This window comes from Mirounga leonina, unplaced genomic scaffold (assembly GCF_011800145.1).
Source record: "Mirounga leonina isolate KUSES-001 unplaced genomic scaffold, KU_Mleo_1.0 Mir_168, whole genome shotgun sequence".
Taxonomy (NCBI): Eukaryota; Metazoa; Chordata; class Mammalia; order Carnivora; family Phocidae; genus Mirounga; species Mirounga leonina.
In genome coordinates, this window is record NW_023270426.1 from 23,404,213 (window position 1) to 23,427,311 (window position 23,099).

The following is a 23,099-nucleotide window of genomic DNA, read 5'->3' on the forward strand; positions in this document are numbered from 1 at the left end:
AAGATTGTATTTATTTATTTGACAGAGAGAGAGCACAAGTAGGCAGAGAGGCAAGCAGAGGGAGAAGGAGAAGCAGCCTCTCTGCTGAGCAGGGAGCCTGACGTGGGGCTCGATCCCAGCTGGGATCACGACCCCAGCCGAGGGCAGACGCTTACCCGCCTGAGCCACCCAGGCGCCCCTCTAGGGGAGTATCTGTTCCTTGCCTCTTCTGGCTTCCAGTGACTGTTGGACATTTCTTGGCTTGTGGTCACATCACTTCAATCTCTGTCTCTGTCTTCACGTCACCTTCTCCTTTGTGTGTCTCATTTTTTTTTTTAAAGATTTTATTTATTTTTCAACAGAGAGAGAGAGACAGTGAGAGAGGGAACACAAGCAGGGGGAGTGGGAGAGGGAGAAGCAGGCTTCCCGCTGAGCAGGGATCCCGATGTGGGACTCAATCCCAGGAGCCTGGGATCATGACCTGAGCTGAAGGCAGACACTTAACGACTGAGCCACCCAGGCGCCCTCTGTGTTTCTCTTATATTCACTTGTCGTTGAATCTCATGACCATCTGGATAATCCAGGATGACCTCCTCATCCCTAAATCCTTAATTTAGTTACATCTGCAAAGACTGTTTTTCCATGTAAGGTAATATTCACAAGTTCTGAGGACCAAGATACGGACGTATTTTTGTGGGGGCCACCGTTCAGCCACTATGGCTAGCTTTCTCTGACTTTAAAGTTACTCTTTTCATCTTTGTAATTAAGTATTATTTGTAAATAAGTACTTTGAATTATGTAAATATTACATATTACAATCATTTATTATTTTGATGCACAAATTGTCCCCATTTTGGTCACTGGGGGTCCCTTCAAGCTGGCTTTCATGTCCTGTTGACATGGTTCCATCATTCTTTGAGCACTTTCTTACTTTCTGGAATAACAAGGTGTTTCATGTTCATCCTGTGCCCAACCTTGGAATCGGCTGTTTCTCCAAGGAGCCCCAGTTCCTTTTAGTGGCAGATGGTATTTAGAAACTGAGATCCAGGCACTGGGTGTGCTCATTGCTACTAGGGGGTAGCTTCTCCAAGGCCCTTCTCTCCCCGGCTTCTTTTTTTCTTAAATAAACCAGGAATTTTTTTTTAAGATTTTATTTATTTGAGAGAGAGAGATAGCAAGAGAGAGCATGAGCAGGGAGAGAGGAAGAAGCAGGCTCCCCGCAAGCAGGGAGACTGATGCGGGGCAGTCGCTTAACCAACTGAACCACCCAGGCGCCCCTCCCCTCTTTTTTTTTTTAAAGATTTTTAAAAATCTTTAATTTATTTATTTTACAGAGTGAGGGGTGGGCAGAGGAGCAGAGGGAGAGGGACAAGCAGACTTTGTGCTGAGCGTAGAGCCCCATGCCGAGCTCGATCCCATGATCGTGAGATCATGACCTGAGACAAAATCTAGAGTCAGATGCTTAACCAACTGAGCCACCCAGGCGCCCCTCCAAAGCCCTTCTGTTAAATCTGGCCTTACTTATGCTTATTTGATCACTCCCCTTGTAAATAACCTTCCATCTCAGCACCACCCTCCCCTCATGGATACCTTCTACTCAGGCTCTGACCATTCTGGGCCCTTCCTCACTCCTCCTGGGCTCTGACACCCTTCTCTGGGACTCCCTCCCACCCCCATGGGCACATTGCCTAACTTGTTCTGCCTCACCTTTAGGACTGAATTATTCCAGAAGTAAAGGGAAAACAAGAGAAGGAAGATTTTTCCCTTTATTTTCAAATCATAAGCATTTTCTGCTGGCTCACAGTCTTCATCATGGTTATTTTTTTTTTTTAGATTTTATTTATCAAGAGAAAGTGTGCCTATGGCGGGGGCAGGGGGTGGGAAGAGGTAGGGAGAGAGACTGGCCCACTCCACACTGAGTACAGAGCTGGATCCCACGACTCCAAGATCATGACCTGAGCCGAAACCAAGAGTCAGACGCTCAACCCACTGAGCCACCCAGGCGCCCCTCATTATGATAATTTTTAATGGCAGCATATTTACTATTCTATGGTCTGTGTAACCACTTCCCTGTTTTTAAACATTTAAGGTGCTTCTGGTTTTTCTTTTTATGACTGATAACTGCTGTAGACAGCTATAGGCTTATCACATAGTTTGTTTTAGCCATTCTAATAGATCTGTAGTTTTTTATTGTGTTTTTTCCTTTTCCTTTTTTATTATTTTTTTAAGATTCTATTTATTTGAGAGAGAGAGAGAGAGAGAGTGAAGGGAGGAACAGAGGGGGAGGGAGAAGGACAAGCAGACTCCACAATGAGTGGGGAGCCTGACACGGGGCTGGATCCCAGGACCCTGAGATCATGACCTGAGCTGAAACCAAGAGTCTGACGCTTAACTAACTGAGCCACCCAGGTGCCCCTATTGTGGTTTTTGAAGAGCTTTATTGAGATATAATTCACATACCGCTAAAGGCTGAAAGTTTGTGTCCCCTCAAAATTCATATTAAAATCCTAACTTTCGGGGCACCTGGGTGGCTCAGTTGTTAAGTGGCTGCCTTTGGCTCAGGTCATGATCCCAGGGTCCTGGGATTGAGCCACGCATAGGGCTCCCTGCTCAGCGGGGAGCCTGCTTCTCCCTCTCCCGCTCCCCCTACTTGTGTTCCCTCTCTCACTGTGTCTCTCTCTGTCAAATAAATAAATAAAATCTTTAGAAAAAAAAATCCTAACTTCCAAGGTGATAGTATTAGGAGGTGGGGCCTTTGGGAGAGGATTATGTCATAAGGGTGGAGCCTTCCTGAACAGGATGAGTACCCTTATAAAAGAGACTGCAGGCAGAGAGCCAGCTTGCCCCTCTGAGGACACAGTGAGAAGGCACCATCTATGAGTCAGGAAGTGGGCTCTTGCCAGACACTAAATCAGCTGTTATCCTGATCTTGAACTTCCCAGCCTCCGGAACTGTGGGAAATAAACTTCTGTTGTTTATAAGCCACACAGTTTATGGTATTTTGGTATAGCAACCTGACCACACTAGACGCATACTATATAATTTACCAATTTAAACTGTACAATTCAGTGGCTTTTAGTATTATTCAGAGATTTGTGCAACCAGCACTACGATCAATTTTAGGACATTTTCATTACCACACAGAGAAATCAGATACCCCTTATAGACCTATAGCTTTAAATAAGAAGGCTGGAAATAGGATAGGGTTGCGATGGGTAGCCCTTGCTCTCGGACTACTTCCAGTGACGCAGAAGTTAAGATGAAGCCCAAAAGGGAGCCAGGTCCCAGATGTCCCCTATCCTGGCAATCTCCTGCTGGCCTGCTCAGAATGTCCACCCAAGTCCCTCTCCTTCAGCTTCCTCGGCAGGCTCCTAACCATGACTTCCTTCATTGAGGAAAGAAGGAGGGAGGAAGGGCTGCTCCTTGCTTTCCTTAGGCAACAGGGCCACTTCTACCTCCCCCAGGGAGTTGGAAAAGAGAAATGACCCCAGTTTACGGAACTGAGTCAGGGGCCTCCAGGCCAGAGGGGTGACAGTGGGGAGGACCCCAGAGCCTTTTCATCTGTGGTTCCAGGGCTCAAACATTGAAAACCAGGACTTTTCTGCTCTGAAATAAGAGCAGATTCTTGATCATTTTAGAACCTGAACCTATCGAAGAGGTTCCATTATAAGACAAAGCCAAAAAAGAGACAGAGGGAATAAGTCACTGAACACTTGTAGCTCAGAAGTGCCATCCTCACAGGTGAAGGGTGATGGCTTACAAACCTCCAGGACTCAGGATGGGGGTGGGGGGATGCTTCTGGTTTCCAGTTCTATTCCGCAACCTTTGTCCAGCACCTGTTGTGTAGTACCAGGCACTGTGACGGACTCTGGGACACAGGCAGGAATTCCCTGATGCGGTTCAGAGGCTGGGAGGAAAAATGAGCGCCCACACACCTGTATATCAAAGTGTGACAAATGTCAGGAGTGAGGGAAAAAACATACTGGTGTAGGGTTTAAGGAAAAGAAAGAAAGCTACCTCAGTAGAGTGGGCTGAAGACTATATTCCTGGCAGAGGTGACACTTGAACTAAAGCCATAAAAGATGGTTAAAGTTTAGATGGTGAGAATGGGGGAAGGGCAGCTCACAACAGTGAGCATAGAGATGGATGAGTAAAGGAAGGCTGGAACAATTGTCTAGTCCCAAAATTCCACCCCCTTATCTTTTCTGAGGCCTTTTAGGAGGTAGATCCAAGATTGACGAGGGAGGGAAGGGGGAAATGAGCCCTCAGCAGGATCAGGAATTGGGCTGTTGGACTCAGGGACTGGAGCCTCAGTGGCGGGGCCTATAAGAGTGATGGGACATGTGCCTTGAGGGGGCAGGAACCAAAGAGCAGAGGCTGGAGCTCTGGACTGTGGCAGAGCCCATATTCCCTCTGGCTGAAGTCTAAGTGATCCAACGTGGGACATCCAGAGCCTTGGATGGCACTGGTAGGGGGTCAGCCTCCTAGCTGGCTTTAAGGCCAGCCAGCCATTGGACTCACTCAGTTGGCAGGTCAGGTCAGCAGCCCAGTGACCTGGGCTTCAGTGAGCTGGGAGCTCTGAGTGAGGTCCCTGAATGTCAGAGTGTGGAGAAGCTTGGCTGAGGGACAGGAATCAAGAGGCTACATCTTGCCTCCTGAGATCAGACCACTGGGTGAAGGGATTCCCAGGGGTCTCCTGGTCTCCAGACTGGGATGGAGGGTCCATGCACAGCAAGGGACAGAATGAGGGATGCTTGGTTTCATGGACTTAGTTGAGACCAAAAATTATCCTTTATGAACTCTCCAGATAGAGGAGAAACTGGTGGGCACTTTTTTTAAAAAGATTTTTTTTTTTTTAAGTAATCTCTACACCCAACATGGGGCTACAACCCTGAAATCAAGAGCCACATGCTATATGGACAGAACCAGCCAGGTGCCCCTGGTGGGCACTTTTTGTGACTTGGACACATTGAAGCACTCACATTCTCAAAATGAAGTTACATTCAGACAGATGCAAAGAGACATGCAGAATTCATATTTGTAAAAACCAAAGAAGAAAAAATCCAAAGAGAAAAAAAATACCTTGCACAGGAATGATAAACATCAAATTCAACAACATGGTTACCCATGGGGTAAGAAGGAGGGGAGAGGTCAAGAAGTGGGGCTTCTTTTTTATTTGTAATATTTGGGTTCTTAAAAAATTTTGAAATAAATGTGACAAACTGTTAAGATGGACAGAGCTGGTGGTTATGCCTAAGAGATTTAGTATATTACAGTCTACACTTTTCAGTGTGTTTGAGATATTGCATTAAAAAAAAATTGAAGAAACAGTAACATCAGGAAATTAGTTGGGGTGGGGAGTGGACATGTCATGGTGGGGAGTGGGGCGGGGTGGGGGTGCTGGCAAGGTGTCTGAGACCTGCTGGAAGAGGGGTAGGCAGGCAGACCCAGGCTGCTGAAGCTAGCAGGGAGCGTGAAAGGAGGTGCCAAGATCAAGGTCCAATCACAGTTGAGGAAGGGCTGGGCCCAGAAGAGTCCCAGTATTCACGGAAGTGAAAGCGAGGGAGAGATGTTGAGAGTGTGTGTGCAGAGGGTGTGTGTGCCAGGTAAGCCCCATAGACGTGGCAGCTCCGGGTAGGGGCCAAGCTGGGGTGGCAGGCTCTTCTTCGCAGGGCTGGCTGCCATTCCCAGGAAGCCTTGCACCAGGCGGACAATGCACCAGGTAGACTCTTGGCTCATCCCCTCCTGCTAGGCTGCTTGACTCCCTGCAGGGACCCCAACCCTTTCACCAGCCTGAACTTCCCTTTTTCCCCTGTACATCCGGAGCTGCTTCCCCCTTCCCTCCCCTGCCCTGGGGGCTCTGTGGCCTGGGCCCCAGAGAGCCTTAGACTTTTAACTGGGGGTGAGTATTGGGCTTTCTACTTGCAAAGGGACAGTGTTGGGGATGACAGTGTGACTGAGAAACTAAAGAGTGTTCTGGATAGCCTTCCCTGGACCCCAATTGCCTTCTCTTGGGGCAGGGCCAGGCTGATGGCTCAGGTTTAGGGGAGAGGCTCCACCCTGGAGGGTCAGACCCATGATGGTCCAGCGGGCAAGGGGAGGCTAGGGAGAGAAGGCTTCTTGAGCCTGTGGTGACTTCATCAGCTGGCTCTGACGTTTATCGTTGGGAGGTTTGCTACCTTCATGGTAATCCATCCCACCCCTCCTCAACAGTTAGCAGAGCGGAGACGGACAGACAGTACCCCCAGGTTCTGGCTGGGACCCTGAAACAGGCCTAGGCTGGCGTGGGTTCTCCTCAATCCAGCCAGGAGTCCACACTGGGCACCCCCTCCCCTCCAGGTCCAGATCCTGAGACCCGTAAGAAGATCCTATATTATGGGATGAGGTATCCCCTTTGCTTCACCCCAAGCTTTGGGGGTTCCTGCCTCATTTTCCTTTCTCCATCCCCCAGGGTACCACCCCTCCACCTTCTGTGTGAGTTGAGGGTAGTGGGAACCTAAGACACAATGACTCCCTTTTCCCAGGACTTGAAGAACAGCTGCTCACTGCTGGAGGGCCAGGCCGTGGGACAGCAGACAACTAGTGTGCTCGGATTCCTGACCTAGGATGTATTATCTATTGAGGAATTTTACTGGAGTCCTGGCAAGACAGAGCAGTGGGAGGGGACGGACTTGGGGGGCCACACTCTGTATCCCAGACTGTAAGGAAGCCCCTCTCCATCCCTTTCTGAATGACTTTGTCTCCCTATCTCTGTTTCTTTTTTCTCTGTCTTTGTCTCTCTGCATCTATTTCATTCCTTGTCCTTTCTTTATCTCTCTTTTTCTTTGTCTTCTTGGCTTTGTGTTTTTCTCTTTCTCTCTGTATCCCCCCCACCCCAAACACACCTGTCTTTTTCTTTAATTCTCTCTCTTCCTATGTGCAGGGTTTTTTTGGGGGGAGGGTTGCTACGCATGTGTTTATCTGTATGTTTCTCTGTCTCTCCATGTCTGCACTCTGTCTCTTTCTTTCTTTGTCTATGTTTCTCTCTCCCTAAGTCTCTCTGTCTGTTTCTCTCTCAGTTCCCTTTGGGTGTCTGTCTCTCCATTTGGCTCTTTTTCTGTGTGCACATGCCCATGTCACCCTCTCTCTCTGCCACTCCCCTACCAGGCTGGCCACCATCCCTGGCCTTCTCCAGCTGTGAACGGCTCAGGGGGTCAAGAGCTCCAGAGGCAACTCCCAGAGGTGCCAGGTGGGGCCTGGGAACCACCGCGAGGGGATGGGCTGCCCCTGCTCACCGTCATTGTCGCTGCCTTTGTCCTGCTGGCCGTCTGTATCGTGGTGGCAGTTCACTTTGGGCCAAGACTACATCAGGGCCGTGCCACTCTCCCCACAGAGCCACCAACCCCAAAGCCGGAAGGCGGCATCTACCTCATCCACTGGCGAGTGCTGGGCCCCCAGGACAGTCATGAAGATGCCCAGCGGGAGCCTCCTGTCCCTGGCTCCTGCCCTGTGCCAGATGGGCCTAGGCTCAGCATTGATGAAGTCACATGTCTGTAGGAGGGAGACTTTGAAAAGTTGGACTGACCTGGCTCAGAACAAGAAACCGGACAGAGAATTAGGGCACAAGCAAATTGGGGCCTGGACATCAGAGCTTTGGAAATGCACACATGGACTCAGCTGGAGCTGCTCTCTCTGCAGAATATTTATAGAGAAAACGCTGATGTGGACAGAAGAAATAAAAGAAGCTTGAGGGCTTTGCCTGGAAACACGCTCCTATGAGCATTGCTAGGGCCCAAAGCTGCCCTTACAAAGTGACTCCCTGCTTTTCAGGGACCATCAGATCCCTGACCCTCCTTTACCAAGTCCTTACCTCCTCCTCTCACCCCTAATCTCCTTTGCTTTTGGTGTCAACATGAGTCCAGCTCGCAAGATTCCCCCACCCACCCTACCCCTGTGCATGGATCTCAGAGTCTCCTTGTAGGTCCTACCCCCAAAGCCCCCAGGTCCTGTGAGGGCTAGTCAGGGAGAGCCACGGCAAAGAACCTAGGGGCCTGCCTTCTCTGGTACTCAGGAAGAGAAGGAAAATCTGTTGCCCTTCACCAATTGGAAGACATCCCTTTGGCTATTGGAGCTTATGCCTCATCAGCAACTTCCAAGGCCCTTGTAAAGCCCCAAGCACCAATTATAGCTCCCCACATCACTTTTGAATGCCTCCTACTATGTTGGGGCAAGATTTTGTCTTGCCTTCCCAAGATGGGATGGGGAATTTGGGGGTTCTCATTATATCCCCTTTTTTGTGTGTACCGGCCAGTTGGAACCAGCCTAAAACTTATCCCATGACATTGCCCAAATCCAGAACCTTCCAGCTGGTGGGAAAACAAGAAAGGAAGAGGAGCTCCATGCAGCTTGTCTAAGGGAAAGAAGGAATGAGGAGAGGTTTTGCAGGGGGTGTGGGCATGGAGGTAAGATGCAGGAAGGCAGAGCTGAGCCTCCGGGTGGCTCTCTGGAAAGTCACTCTCTCCCTGACACATCCGCACCTCACTGATGTGCAGTCGAGAACATAAGGATAGGCATTTATGGAGGGGCCTCTGAGTTCTTTACCCTGGGGAACACCTGAGGACAGCCGGTGCACCCTGGTACCAGCCTTGGCGAGACCCTAGCACAGTCAGGAAGGCAAGGATAGCAGACGATGAAGAGGAACAGAGGTGGAGATTGTAATGTGTACAGAGGACTGGCCTGCCTCCTTCGTGAGAGGCAACTATAATGTTCATGGCTGCTCCTTGCGGCCCAGCCCTGTGCCGGCCACCCAGCTCATCCACCGACCTGTGGCTATCAGACCGTTCACTCCCCATAACAAGCTTGGGAGGAGGAGCCACTCTTGTCTCCATGTTATAGCGGAGGATATCAAGATCCCCAGGCAGACACGAGTACTAAGTGGTAAAGTCACGATTTGAACCTGAGCTCTCAGACTCCACAGCCTAAGCACCAAGTTGGGGGCTGGATGGGTGGGAGAGGGGCATTTTGGAAAGGCCCTTGATTCTGCCCTGGTTTCTAGTCACAGGAATGATTGGTGTAATGTTGGAGGAGCCTCAGGCCTTGGGGGCAGAATGGCTGGGACAGCTGTGAAGAAGAGACTGTGTCCCCCTTTACTCCTTAGGCTGTGGCATCCTTGGGAGCAGTTGGTTCCTTCTGGCAAACATGTGTCTGTCTGTTGAGCCTTTCTCCACAGTGATGCTGTACACAGAAATTCGTATTGAGCTTCTGTGATAAAAACAGAGGTGAGGGGCCCCTGGCTGGCTCTGTCAATAGAGCATCCAACTCTTGATCTTGGGGTTGTGAGTTTGAGCCACACGTTGGGTGTAGAGATTACTTTAGAAAAAATTAAAACAAAACCAAACCAGAGGTGGGAGGTAGGGAATAAGTCGTGGATAGAACAGAAGGAACTGGTAGAAATGGGCCGCCTGCCCTCCCAAACAGGTCACTACAGTGTTGTAATGGCTTGGTTCTAACAGTGATGTCATAAGACACAGCAGGTGCCCGGCTGTGTGGTCCAAGGTCTCCCAGAGCATATCCCGTCTCCTCACACGAACCCCCCCCCCTTATCCCTTTGCAGGCTCTATCATCCGGGGACATTCATCCAGTGGCCCCTGCTCCTTTGAGTAGCCCCTTGCCCTGGACGCGGCTGTGTGCCCCTCATGACATCAGCGTGCCTGCTCAGGCTACTCCGTATTCCCCAAGCCTCTCACTAGAGACAAGGGCCCTGCAAGGGCATGCAGACACCGTGGGGCATTCTACCCTCCATGCCCTCAGTCTGATTCCTGGGCTCTGTCCACAGTGAAACCATACCCACCACTGCACCACCCTGTCCTAGAATAAGGAGGGGGTCTAAGGAAGTATGACTGTGCAAGTGGATTTGGGCATTTCAGATAATAAATGCCAATCACTTGTGTCAGTCAGAGTCCAGCTAGAGAAAGATGGCACACTCAAATAGGTCATCTGAGCAGTGTTGAAAAAGGGGGCTGTTTAGGGGCGCCTGGGTGGCTCAGTCGGTTGAGCGTCTGACTCTTGATTTCAGCTCAGGTCATGATCTCAGGGTCAGCCTCCCCCACATACACCCATGTATGCACTCTCTGAAAAAAAAAAATTAAAAAAAAGAAAGGGGGCTGTTTAGAAAGGGCAGGTATAAGGAAACCACAAGTGAGAGTGAGTGCTCCAGAGGGGACATTGCAGAAAACCAGGACCATCGCTGGGTCTGAGCAGCATGGGGAAGGGACAGGTAATGGAACCTGGGGAGAGACAGAGTTACGGAGAACATGGCAGAACCATGACTTTAGGTTGGAGATGCAGAGAGCCCACAGTGACCTTGGTACTGCAGGGAAGGATCTGGGGGAATAACTACCCCAACCTCACCCCCCTCTTTCCCTCTGTTCCTCTACTGGGGCTTCCTGTGGACTGAACATGACCAGAATTCAGAGAGCAAGGGAGCCTGTTGATGCCATCCCAGGGCAGAGGAGGCAGGGAGGGGTAGACAGTCAGTCTGGAGGGTCCAATGGAAGACATCTGACACATCCCTTAAGTTTACCTGGCATTTATAGTTTACAAAAATGTTCCATACAGTCAAAATCCTCACAACAACCCTGTGAGGTAGGTAAGACAGTGATTATAATCCCATTTCATAGATGATGACACTGAGGTTCAGAGAGGTAAAACAACTTGCCTAAGGTCGTCTTGAGATGTTAAGTTCAAGGACCTTCTCTGAGAGGCTCCCTGTGGGAGGAAGTGGTTCTGCTGGGCATCCAGCTGCTGAAGAAAGCCCTTCAATCCAGTCTTGTGGATCAAGAGTCTTGGGGAGCACTGGGGGTTCAGGCCAGCAAACACTGAGCTTCAGAAGACATCCGTGCGGAGTGGGAGAGGCTGTTCCAAGCCACTGATGAGGAGCTTGGGCTCCTGGGAGAGCGTGGAGGAACTGGGTACAACCGAGGTGTCCAGGCTGCCCATAGTGACCTCCCTTTCCTCCTGCCGCAAGTGCCGGAGAATCTCTTGGGACAGGGAGAAGCTGCTTCCGTCTGCAGGTTCTGGCACAAGGATGGGGAAGGTGGGGGAGGAGTGCAGTGAGGACCTCTTAGGTTCTCACTTGAACATGCCCTGAGACTTGGTGGGCAGATCTTCCAACACTCCCTCTCCCTCACCTCCCTGCATCCCTCCCCATCCCTGGCCTGGGGCTAGAGTTTCCTGGAATTCTGGAGCTAGAAGTGGTTTCAGAGATAACAGAATTTGACCTCCTCAGTCTTAGAGATGGTGCTCAGAGAGGGGCACAGACCTGCCGCTGAGGCTGCAGCCCCGGTCTCTTTGTCCTGAGCCTGGGGCTCTTCTGCTTCTTCTGGCAATCCCTAGATGACGTCAGGGGCTCCTAGAGCCCATCTCTTCACACTCCACCCAGGACCCGTAGCCAGGTACCCCAGAAAGCAACTGAGTGTCCTAGGTGGAGAGGTAGGACCTCTCCTGGGGAAGGAAGAGGCCGGGCTCAAATGCCTTGACCACTTGGGAAGGCCCAGGGCATGGTGTTGCTCTAGCTACTTCTAACCCTTCGGGATATCTGCCTCTTCCTGCCTGGTAGCCTACTCAGTCCTCACCGGAGTAGACAATGAGGCGGCAGTTGTTCTGCGACTCAGGGGCATCTGCCAGGATGTCTTCCAGTATCCGGCAGAAGAGTTTGGCCTGCTCCAGCCGATCCTGCTGGCTAAAGCCAGCTCGGCCATCCTGGGACATGGCAAAAAGCGTCTGCAAGGGGGTGGCGTACTCCAGGACACAGATGCCCACCTGGAGGAGGCGACAGGAACGCAAAACTCAGCCAGGGCCAGGGCAGACAGACTCTGGACCCTGGTGCCACTGCTAGGGCCCTGCTCCCTCAGCCTGTAGAGATGGCGTTCTGGGAGGTGGCTACCCTGCTGGGATCTATGGTGTCTGGTGGCCTTTGCTCCTAAAATCAGCACCAGGACTGTGCTAGATTTATCTTCCACAGATCCTCCTTCTCAGATCCCAGGGCAAGGCCCACGGAGTCACCTGCCGTCAACTGCTCCTGGGGGCTGGGCTCTGGGGTTCAACCCTGGCCTGGGTTTCCCCCCCACCTATGTGAGATCTTTCAGATGTTCTCACATCTTGGTCTAGGACAGCTTTATGGTCAAGTGCGTGGCTTGTCAGGTTGAAATCGTCCAATTTCTTCCTGGTTCTCTGAGTCTGTACTCAGTTTCCTCATCTGTAAAGTAGGGGTCATAGCAGGCCTCACCCCACAGGTGGTGGCAAGGGTTAGATGAGGTGGTCAGATGAATAGCATCTGGTATGCAGTAAGGGCTCAATTAGTGTTACTGATCATTATCATCATTCAGAGCTGAAGCATGCCCAGCTGGGGAAAGTAAGGCTCAGAGAAGGGCAATGAATTTTTATCAGTGCTTGGCCAGGGGTCAGAATTCTGGTGCTCTGGGCCTGACTCCTCCTTAGCAGCACCCACCTCCCCGCACACTCACCGGTTTCCCGTGTTCCAGAAGCTCATAGACACTGTTGGTGTAAACCCGGCCCTTGATGCCAGCACGGTCGGCACTTTGCTGGGGCAGCTGATACAGGAAGCGAATGTTGGGGTCGGCCACACTCAGGTCATCAGGCACCCCACAGTCCAAAGGGAAGAGGATGTGCAGCCGATGGCTCCCTATGACCTGTAGCATGTTGGTCTGCAGCTGATTGTACTTGCGTATCCGGGTTGGGAACCCTGGGGTGGAGAGGCCCGAGAAGTCATTCCTACAACCCTATCTCCCACCCAACCCAGGATAGATACTCAGGTCATTGGTTCCCTCAATGTGTAGGTGCAGGAGAACCAAGGGTCCAGTCCACTTGCACTGTGCAGGAGCCAGGAGGAGCAGAGAATTCAGGAACACTCCCACCCCTCCCTCTACTCCCACCACCTCTCTCTCCCCTCAATTGTCCTTTGTCCAGATTTCTCTGCTCACCCCCACTCCTTCCCACCACAGCTTTTAGGGCTCTGAGAGGCAGGAAGTGCCCTGGAAGGTGACATTCCCAGCAATCCCAGGTGCACGGGGTCTGGCCTCTAGCTCCAGGCCTGTTTCCTAGCAGAAGCTAGGTAACAAGGGCAGACATCAATGAGATATGGGAGAACCACGGCCTTGGCCAGCAAGTCAGAAGAAATGAGACATGACACATGGGCTCACAGTAGAGTGGTCAAGGATCCAGGCTCTGGACAGACCTGGGTCCAAATCCTGTCTCCTCCACTCACAAAGCTGTGTGACTTTGGAGAAGTCACTTCACCTCTTAGAACCACAATTTTCTTATATCTCTAAAACAGGGATGATGATTATCCCTTGCCCACAGGGTATGAATTAAAAGTGAAAATGCGCACGAAGGGCGCAGAACATACAGTCAATATTCATTGGAAGAATTCATAGTTAACCTGAGAGAAGTCACTTAGTGGCTCTAAGTGCCATATTCCTCCCTGAAAACCAGGCATAATAATATCCTTCATGCCTACAGAATTGCTTTGCGAATCAAATGATTCCTGAGGAATAAAAATGCTTTGAAAAATACAGCAGGTTCTAGAAACGCGAGTTTTTTGTCTTACTGTCTGTCGTGAAGCTCTAGAAATAGGGGCATAGAAAATGGCTCACCTGGCAGGATCAGCCGCAGGTACCCAATGTAATATGACCATGCCAGCCCATGGGCCACATTGAAGTTCCTTTTTTCACAGACTGCAGAGACCTCAGCTGGGGCTAGGGCCTGTAGACAGCAGGGTGGGCCTGGGGAGCCTCCACGAAGGATAACCAGAGCCCTCCTCCTCAAGAAGATTTCCCAACCAGCTACCAGCTTGCTCCCTTCTCTGCCATTGACCTCCCATTGCAGGACATTATAGGCTCTACTCTAAGGGCCGACCTCTAAACTCGTCCCACTCCCGATACCGAGCTCAGAGTAGGACACACTAGCTGCCGCTTCCACTTGGCTACACCCTCCGCCTCCCTCTGTGTCTTACCTGGAGCTCCAGGAGGATGTTCAGGGCCTGCGAGAGGCCCAGGAGCGCAAGCGTCCAAAGGAAGGGCCGGCCAGCTGGGTTTGGGAGGGAGCCATAGAAATAGCAGGACAGCAGCATCAGGGCCCCACCGCGAATGGGGCAGCCCAGGCAAGAGCACATAGCCCTCCAGGAGCTGCCCTGGTACCTGCAGGGGACAGTCAAGCTCCGGACTCCAGCCCAGCTCAGCCCGAGAGATTCAAGGAGGGGCAGGGCTGGGCGTCAAGAGAGTAAGACATGCGGGGTGCCCAGTCGCCATGGGTAATGGAGTCACCTGGAATGGAGGTGGCACAGCTCCTCAGTCAGATGGCAGACCCCCTTGAAGAGCAGTCCCAGCTGCAGGGAGGCCAGGTGGAGCACCAGCCATCGGAGAATGTGTTCTGGTGGCTCCCCCAGCCCCCAAAGGGCTGCCAGGCAGACGGCCAACAGGACCAAGGCTGCCTTCTGGGCCCTGGTCCCCCTGGGCCGCGGGATGGATGGGTGCAGGCTAGACTGGGGCATCTGTGGGTACCAAGAAACCCATTGCTGTTATCTATCCTCTCCCTCTCCTACCGCTTCGGGACAGCTCTCTTTATTCCTGGTGCCCAGCCATAGTCAGAGGCTGGAGATGCCTCTAGGGGACAGGCTGGGCATATAGCATCCCAGCGCTCCTGTCCGGGAGAGATTTGTTGTAAAGGGAGCAGGGGGAGAAGTGCATGTGCTCATATATCTACAGCCTACCCAACCCCAGGAAGACCACAGGTTGTAGAGAAGAAAGAAGGCAGTGACTGTCCCAGACCCAGACCCGAAAATATCCTGTGAGGTGCCACCCACCTAGGGACTGTTGGGAACCTGGGCTTCCCTCTCCCCCCGAATCCACCCCAGGGAAGACCTTAGTCAGCAAAGGTGACACCACAGTCTGCGGGTGCAGGCAGGGCAGACCCATCTCTGGGTCTCGGGGGGCCTCAGCCTTGGAGCCTATGCTCCACTCTCCCGATCCTACCTACCTTTTACCTCTGAGACTGTAGGTTATTTCTGGAAGATGACAAGGAGAGAAGGTCTAGTGCAATGGCTCCCAGCGACCAAGGCCAGCCTCTCTGGGTAAGGCCTGAAAACGAAACATTAAAAAACAATCTAAACTTTCTCCACAGCATTCCAGCCCTGGCATTTCACCAGACCACAGCTTAGGAGAGGAGGGTATTTCCTGCTCCCCAGGAAGGGAGGAAGAGCTCTGATGAGCCATGCCCCAGTCTTGGTATGGGGAGGGCAGCTTGAGGAGGCCCTCGTTCCATTGCCCTTTGCTCCCCCTCACTGTCCCCTGCGGCCACAACCCTGAACGCCTCAAGCCCCCACGACCAAACAGACTCTCCAACACCCAGGCAGGACTCCACACGCTCCCAGACAAAGGCAGAACACACACCACACCACACTGACCTGCCTGATTTTTATTCTGATTTCGAGACGCAGATCCTCTTTTTCTGAAGACTGTGGTATGAGGAAGGCGGAAGGAGAATGAAAGTTATTTCCTGTAACAGCAGCCTTTCGGGTAAAAGGCTTTGTAGTAGCAGAGAGCCTTCAGGGGAGTGGGGCTCTGGCTTGCCCCAGCAAGTAGCCATGCCTCTGACTTCTCAGAGAGAACCCGGTGATTCTAGCCAAAAAAGCAGTCTTGGGGAGCCTCACCATCAATCATCACCATAAAGTGTTTACCATGTTCCAGATATGATGCTAAGTGTTACACACAGTATGTTACTTAATCCACTGAGCCACTCTGGAAGATAGATATAGTATCCGTCCCCATTTTACAGGGGAGCCCTCTGAGGCTCAGTGCGGTGAATGGCTTGCTCTGTGCCTTCCCTACTCGGGAAGGGGTAGGAGGTACCAGCACCAAGTTTCATGCCTACAGGTTCTCTTGGGGTGGCCGGGGGTGTCTCTACTGCTCTCCGGCAAACTGAGAAGCTGATTTGATTTGAGGACAGGGCAGGCCTAGAGGGGGGACTGGGGTGGCCCCCACAGGGCAGCAGCCGTTCATTCCGCCCAGGTCAGAGTCTTCGCCTGGACCCTTCCCCACATCACAGCCAGAAACAAGGTGGGTGACACACGCATTCATAGATGACACTGGCCTCCCAGGAACAAGACTTCCTGAAAACTCTTGTTTGTGAAAATCACTTCCTATAAATGGGGGAGGCCCCTACAACTTCTCTTCCCTACAAGTGGCTCACAAAGGGACGCCGTGAGGTGAGCAAGGGCTCAGCTACATCAAAACCAAAGAAAATCAAGGGTGCCCAAAAGAAGGCCTGAGCAGAGTCCTCCCAGCCCCAAGAGCCAGCTCTGCCAAGTAGCCGAGGGCCTCCAGGCTACGGAGGACCCACTCCCCCAGGGGGCCCCACGGTTGCCTGCTCTGCGGCTCTACACTGGTCACTGTTTCCCCCAAACGTGTTCTTCATCCCATCCCTTCCTTCATCCCATCTCCCTAAAATAGAAGTTCCTCTATTTTTTTTTTTTTTTATGGAGTTACGGGGGCATCAGGGGTGAGCGCTTTTTTTTTTTTTTTAAAGATTTTATTTATTTGACAGAGAGAGACATAGCGAGAGAGGGAACACAAGCAGGGGGAGTGGGAGAGGGAGAAGCAGGCTTCCCACGGAGCTGGGAGCCCGATGCGGGGCTCGATCCCAGGACCCTGGGATCATGACCTGAGCCGAAGGCAGGCGCTTAACGACTGAGCCACCCAGGCGCCCCTGAAGTTCCTCTATTTTTAAGGGCAGGTTGCCACTATGCCTCAGAAGCTTTAAAAAACACACTTGTCATCATGGACCTAGCAATCCACTTCTAGGAAAGCTTCGTCAAGAAATAATCAGACAAGGGGCGACTGGGTGGCTCAGTCGGTTAAGCATCTGACTTCGGCTCAGGTCATGATCCCACAGTCCTTGGATCGGGCCCCGCATCGGGCTCCCTGCTCCGCGGGAAGCCTGCTTCTCCCTCTCCCACTCCCCCTGTTTGTGTTCTCTCTCTCACTGTGTCTTTCTCTGTCAAATAAATAAATAAAATCTTAAAAAGAAAGAAAGAAAGAATCAGACAAGGGCACAAAAATACCTATTTTTCAGATGTTTGTAGCAGTATTGTTTACACCAGAGAAAAACTGAAAGGTATCTAAATGCCCAACAATGAGGACTTGTTAACTAAATTGTGATTCATCTTACAGTAGAAGGATGCGTAGGCACCAAAAATGATGAGGTAATTTTGTATTAATGACCTTTATTTTTTTAAGATTTGTTTATTTTAGGGGAGGAGGAGCAGAGGGAGAGGGAGGGAGAGAATCTCCAGCAGACTCCCCACCCAGCCCCAGCGCAGAGCCCAACACGGGGCTCGATCCCACAACCCTTAGATATGACCCAAGCCAAAACCGAGAGTCGGACGCCCAACCAACTGAGCCACCAGGCACCCCTGTATTTATTGACTCTTAAACATGCCTTTTATACATTTCTTACTGGAAAAAAAGCAGCATATAATACAGTATAATTGCATTTTAAGAAATATATCTTGCATGAAAAAAGGTCTGAAAGCACATATGTCAAAATGCCAACAGTGATTACTCTATGCAGTAGGAATGTAGGTGATTTTGGGGCGCCTGGGTGGCTCAGTCGTTAAGTGTCTGCCTTCGGCTCACGTCATGATCCCAGGGTCCTGGGATGGAGCCCCACATCGGGCTCCCTGCACGGCGGGAAGCCTGCTTCTCCCTCTCCCACTATTTATTTTATAAATAAATAAATAAAATATTTTTTAAAAAAAGGAATGTAGGTGATTTTTAGCATATTTTTCCATGTTTGCTCATTATGTTTTCTTGGGTTTCTTTTCCCAATTTGAACACGTATTGTTTGTTTCATGCTTAGAGTATGTCGTGAAAAGAAAAAAATCCCAGCATTGCCTCAGGAGCGAGGGGTAGGATTGCTGGTGAATATGTCAGGCCAGGCCCCACTGTCATGACACCCCCAGCGGGGGCACGGGCAGCGGGCATTACGCGACCGCACCAGGAATTAACTACATACAGATGTGGCGAGGGCTTCAGAGAGCGCACTTCTGTTGCTGTTCTGAGGGGAGCCTGGAATACCCAAGTCTAGGCTTTCCTGAAGAAATGCCTTTTAAGCTGAGTTTGGAAGGAGCAAGGCAAGGGTGTTGGAGAGAAGGGCAGGTGTAGAACCTTCTGACAGAGCATCACATGTAAAAGGGTGGGAAGGAGTTGGGTCCGTGGAGGAACAGAGAAATGGCTGGTGCGGCGGGAGCGTGTGAGCATGTCGGAGTTCTGTATCAGATTCTTAGGGCTGTTCTACAGAAGCCCTAGAAATGTGGTGGCTTAAAACAACAGAAATTTATTAAACAGAAAGTGACTCACAGCTCTGGAAGCAAGAAGTCTGCAGTCAAGGTATTGGCAGGGCCATGCTTCTTCTGAAGTCTCAAGAGAAGGATCTTCCCTGGCCTCTTCCCCTTGCTGGTGCCCCGAGGTGGTCCTTGGTTTACAGCTACAGCTGTGCAGTCTCGGCCTCTGTCACACAACGTTCCTCAACTTTGCATCTCTGTCTCCACATGGCTTTTCCTCTTCTTATGAGGACACCCATCGTACTGGATCAGGGCGCACCCTAATGACTTCATCTTGATTACACCTGCAAAATCGCTATCTTCAAATAAGGTCACATTCACAGGTGCTGGGAGGTTAAGACTTCAACGTATCTTTTTAGGGGACGCAATTCAACCCCTAAGAGGGTCTATGGTGTAGGAAGGGGATGAGGGAGTGGGTCTGTGACCAGGGCCTCAGAGCCGAGGGGCATCACAACAGCTGCGTGCCTGGGGTCTTCCTCAGCGCTCAGACGGACAGCTGGACTGACAGGCAAGGAACTTGAAGCTCTTCCAGACCGAACGCCTCGGTGTCCAAGGAGGAACCTAAGGGCCCCAGGGGGAGTTGAGGCCCAAGTTTCCACCCCCGGCTCACAGGCTGCTTCCCTCAGGCCAGGGGAGCGTGATAGCTCTGCTCCATGGGTCAGCTTGCTGCCGGGGCCTCCTCCTCACTTGCTGGTAGTTGCTTCTTCCCTCCAGACACCCCACGAGTGCTTGTCGGCCAGCGCTACACATTTCCATTTCCAGCCCAGTCACAGCTCCCACGGGTCTCCCCTGAAATGCGTCATCAGTGTTCCTGAGAGAGAAATAAACCCCTACACACTCATTTAGGGGACTTTGGGCCTGAGACAGAGTGTGAGTGGGGTTGGGAGACCTCTGGCCTCTGAGGAGCTGCCCTTTTGCCCACACAACCCCTTCCATGTTTACAGGTCCCTGATATTCATGTGTCAGGTCCCTGAATCCTGCTAGGACAGGATTTTGGGGGGGATTTAAGATCAGTTGACTATGGTATACCTGGGATCCAATCTCGCCTCTGCCTCTCCTAGCTATGTGACCCTGGCCCAGTTATTTAAATTCTTTGAGCCTTAGTTACAATGAGGATGGTAAGTAATAACTTTTACCATATCAGACTGTCAGGAGGATAAAAAGAAACATTGCACTTGTAGGCATGACTTGCTCTAGATGCTCAGTAATTACTCATTCTAACCACCGCCAGCAGCAGCAACAGCAACACTGAGAGTCACACTCTTGGAGTTGCCAGCTTCGATCACCTTGGCCTCTAAAATGGGCTCAAGACACAGATTTGATGTCTCATCCATGGGTGGCTCTGAGCCTGACCCCAGCCACTTCCTTCCATTGCCCGATCATGGAGCCCAATAGTGTGTCATGATCTTTCTTGGACAGGACAATATCCAAGTAGATGTGATAGAGAAGGAGAGGCTGGAAGATGCATGATTAGGGGTGGGGGAGCATAGGGAGTGAATAATGGACCCATGTCCTCCCAGAAGGAGGTATCCAGCAGGGCAAAGAGATCTAGTTGCTTTTTTGTTTGTTCGTTTATGCTAACAGCTTTATTGAGATATAATTTACATAACATACAACTCATATATTTAAAATGTACAATTCAGGGGCGCCTGGGTGGCACAATCCTTTGAGCATCCCAGTCTTCGTTTGGGCTCTGGTAGTGATCTTGGGGTCGTGAGATCAGGCCCAAGTCGGCGGGCTCTGTGCTCGGTGAGGAGTGTGTTTCTGATTCTCTTTCCCTCTCCCTCTGCCCCTCATACTCATGCTCTTTCTCTCTAAAATAAATAATTCGGGCGCCTGGGTGGCTCAGTTGGTTAAGCGTCTGCCTTCGGCTCAGGTCATGATCCCAGGGTCCTGGGATTGAGTCCCACATCGGGCTCCCTGCTCGGCAAGAAGCCTGCTTCTCCCTCTCCCATTCCCCCTGCTTGTGTTCCTGCTCTCGCTATCTCTCTCTCTGTCAAATAAATAAATAAAATCTTTAAAAAAATAAATAAATAAAATAAATAATTCAATCTTAAAAAAAGTAAAATTAGGGGCGCCTGGGTGGCTCAGTTGGTTAAGCGTCTGCCTTTGGCTCAGGTCATAATCCTGGAGTCTGGAGATGGAGCCCCACAAAGTTGGGCTCCTTGCTCAGCAGGGAGTCTGTTTCTCCTTCTCCCTCTGCCCCTCTCCCTGCTCCTTCTCGCTCTCTCTCTTTCTCAAATAAATGAATAAAATCTTTTAAAAAATAAAATGCATAATTCATTACTTTTTAATATATTCACAGAATTGTGCAACCATCACCACAATCAATTTTAGAACATTTTCATCACCCCCCCAAAAAAACCCTGTAGCCATCACCACCCAGCCACCCTCACCCCAACCTCACCCCAGGTAATCACTAATTTACCTTCTGTCTCTACAGATGTGCCTATTCTGGACATTTCCTGTAAGTGAAATCAAACAATATGTTATTGCGTCGGTCTTCTTATGTTTTAAAGGTTCATCCACATTGTAGCATACATCCGTACTTCATTCCATTTTATTGCTAAATAATATCCTATTGTGTAACTATATTACATTTATTTATTCATTAATTAATTGAGGACATTTGAGTTGTTTCCATTTTTTGGCTATTATGAATAATGCTGCTATGAACTTTATGTGCAAATGTTTTGTGGACATACATTCTCATTTCTTTTGGGTATATGCCTAGGAGTGTGGTTGCTGGGTCATATGGTAACTCTATGTTTAATTTTTTGAAGAACCATCAGACTATTTTCCAAAGTGTCTGCACTATTTTACATCCCACCAGCATTGTAAGAGGGTTCTAATTTCTCTACATTCTAGCCTATACTTGTTTCTTATCTATCTTTTTTGATTGTAGCCATCCTAGTAGGTGTGAAGTGGTATCTCATTATGGTTTTGATTTACATTTCCCTGATGGCAAATGATATTGAGCATCCTTTTATGTGCTTATTGCCATCATATATCTTTTGCAAGAATTGTCTATTCGTATCCTGTGCCCATTCTTAAAATTGGGTTATTTGTCTTTTTCTTATTATAATAATAATTTATTATTGTAATTATCATGAGTTTTTTTTTATATTCTAGATACAAGTCCCTTATCAGATATGTGCTTTGCAAAAATTTCCCCCATTCTGTGGATTGTCTTTTCACTTTCCTTGTGGTGTCCTTTAAAGCACAAAAGTTATTAACTTTGGGGTGCCTGGGTGGCTCAGCTGTTAAGCGTCTGCCTTCGGCTCGGGTAGTGATCCCGAGGTCCTGAGATGGAGTCCCACATCGGGCTCCCTGCTCAGCAGGAAGCCTGCTTCTCCCTCTCCCACTCCCCCTGCTTGTGTTCCTGCTCTCGCTATCTCTCTTTCTGTCAAATAAATAAAATCTTTAACAACAACAACAACAAAATTTATTGACTTTGATGAGATCTAAATATCTATCTTTTCTTTTGTCTCTTGTCCTTTTGGTACTATATCTAAGAAACTATCACCTCATCAAGGTCACAAAGATTCAAACCTATGTTTCCATCTAGAATTTAATAGTTTTGACTGTTACATTTAGGTCTTTGGTCCATTTTGAGTTTTTTGTATGTGGTATGACTTAGGGGTTCACATTCATTCTTTTGCATGTAGACATCCAGTTGTCCCAGCATCATTTGTTGAAAAGACTTTCTCTGTTGAATCGTTTTAGCACTATTGTCAAAAGTCAACCAACTGGGGGGCGCCTGCGTGGCACAGTTGGTTGGATGGCCAGTTCTTGGTTTTGACTCCGGTCACGATATTGAAATGCAGCACCACATTGGGCTCTGCGCTTGTCACAGAATCTGCTTGGGATTCTCTTTCCCTCTCCCTCTGCCCCTCCTGTTCATTCTCTCGTTCTCTCTCAAATAAATAAATAAACCTTTTAAAAAAATCAACCGAGAATGTGAGAGTTTATTTGTGAATTCTCAGTTCTTTTCCATTCATCTGTATGTCTATCTTTATGCCAGTCCATACCATATTGATTACTATAGTTTTGTAGTAAGTTTTGAAATCGGGAAGTGTGAGTCCTCCAACTTGGCTCTTCTTTTTTAAGATTGTTTTGGCTATTCTGGGTCCCATAAATTTCCATATGAATTTTGGGATCAGCTTATCAACTTCTGCAAGGATGCCAGCTAAAATTTTGACAGGGATTGCAATGAATCTAATAGAGTATCACCATCCTAACATAAGTCAAGTCCATAAACATGAGGTGTCTTTCCATTTACTGAGATCTTCTTTATTTCTTTTTAGCAATGTTTTATAGTGTATAGAGTATAAGTTTTACACTTCTTTTGTTAATTTATTCACAGGTATTTTTTGGATTTTTTATTGTGGTAAAATAAATATAACATAAAAATTGTCATTTTAACCATTTTAAGTGTAAAATTCGGTGACATTAATTACATTCACATTGTTGTACAATCACCCCACCACTACATATTTCTAACATTTTTTATCATCCCAAATAAGCTCTCTACCCATTAAGCAATAACTCCCTATTTTCTCTACGCCTCAGCCCCTGGTAACCTCTAATCTACTTTTTGTCTCTATGAATTTGCCCATTTTAGATATTTTATGTAAATGAAATTGTACAATATTTGTCCTTTTGTGTCTGGTTTATTTCACTTAGCATAATGTTTTCAAGGTTCATCCATATACAAGCATAT

General features: G+C 49.5%; 2 protein-coding genes across 3 annotated transcripts; one reads left to right on the forward strand and one right to left on the reverse strand.

The window, feature by feature from the left end:
• Positions 1-5,692: 5,692 nt before the first annotated feature.
• On the forward strand, positions 5,693-10,417 carry SMIM33 (small integral membrane protein 33). The gene is made up of 2 exons (XM_035015045.1): positions 5,693-5,701; positions 7,126-10,417. Exons 1-2 carry the CDS (start codon positions 5,693-5,695, stop codon positions 7,513-7,515), a joined length of 399 nt encoding a protein of 132 aa, XP_034870936.1. The 3' UTR covers positions 7,516-10,417.
• Positions 10,418-10,517: 100 nt separating this feature from the next.
• On the reverse strand, positions 10,518-15,502 carry STING1 (stimulator of interferon response cGAMP interactor 1). 2 transcript variants are annotated; one of them, XM_035014262.1, is made up of 8 exons: positions 15,440-15,502; positions 15,020-15,113; positions 14,301-14,527; positions 13,991-14,174; positions 13,632-13,740; positions 12,483-12,721; positions 11,592-11,778; positions 10,518-11,033 (listed from the first exon to the last, which is right to left on the reverse strand). In XM_035014262.1, exons 3-8 carry the CDS (start codon positions 14,525-14,527, stop codon positions 10,843-10,845), a joined length of 1,137 nt encoding a protein of 378 aa, XP_034870153.1. In that variant the 5' UTR covers positions 15,020-15,113; positions 15,440-15,502; the 3' UTR covers positions 10,518-10,842. The 2 variants fall into 2 exon arrangements, with proteins under 2 accessions (XP_034870153.1, XP_034870151.1); XM_035014260.1 differs by having other exon boundaries at positions 15,013-15,113.
• Positions 15,503-23,099: the final 7,597 nt, after the last annotated feature.

Coding starts and splice junctions, on each gene's coding strand:
- STING1 (XM_035014262.1), bottom strand. CDS start 14,527: ATGCCCCAGTCTAGCCTGCACCCATCCATCCCGCGGCCCAGGGGGACC. Junction 14,175..14,300: donor CTGTGCCACCTCCATTCCAG/GTGACTCCATTA, acceptor TGTCCCCTGCAG/GTACCAGGGCAGCTCCTGGA. Junction 11,034..11,591: donor CCGCCTCATTGTCTACTCCG/GTGAGGACTGAG, acceptor TCCTTGTGCCAG/AACCTGCAGACGGAAGCAGC.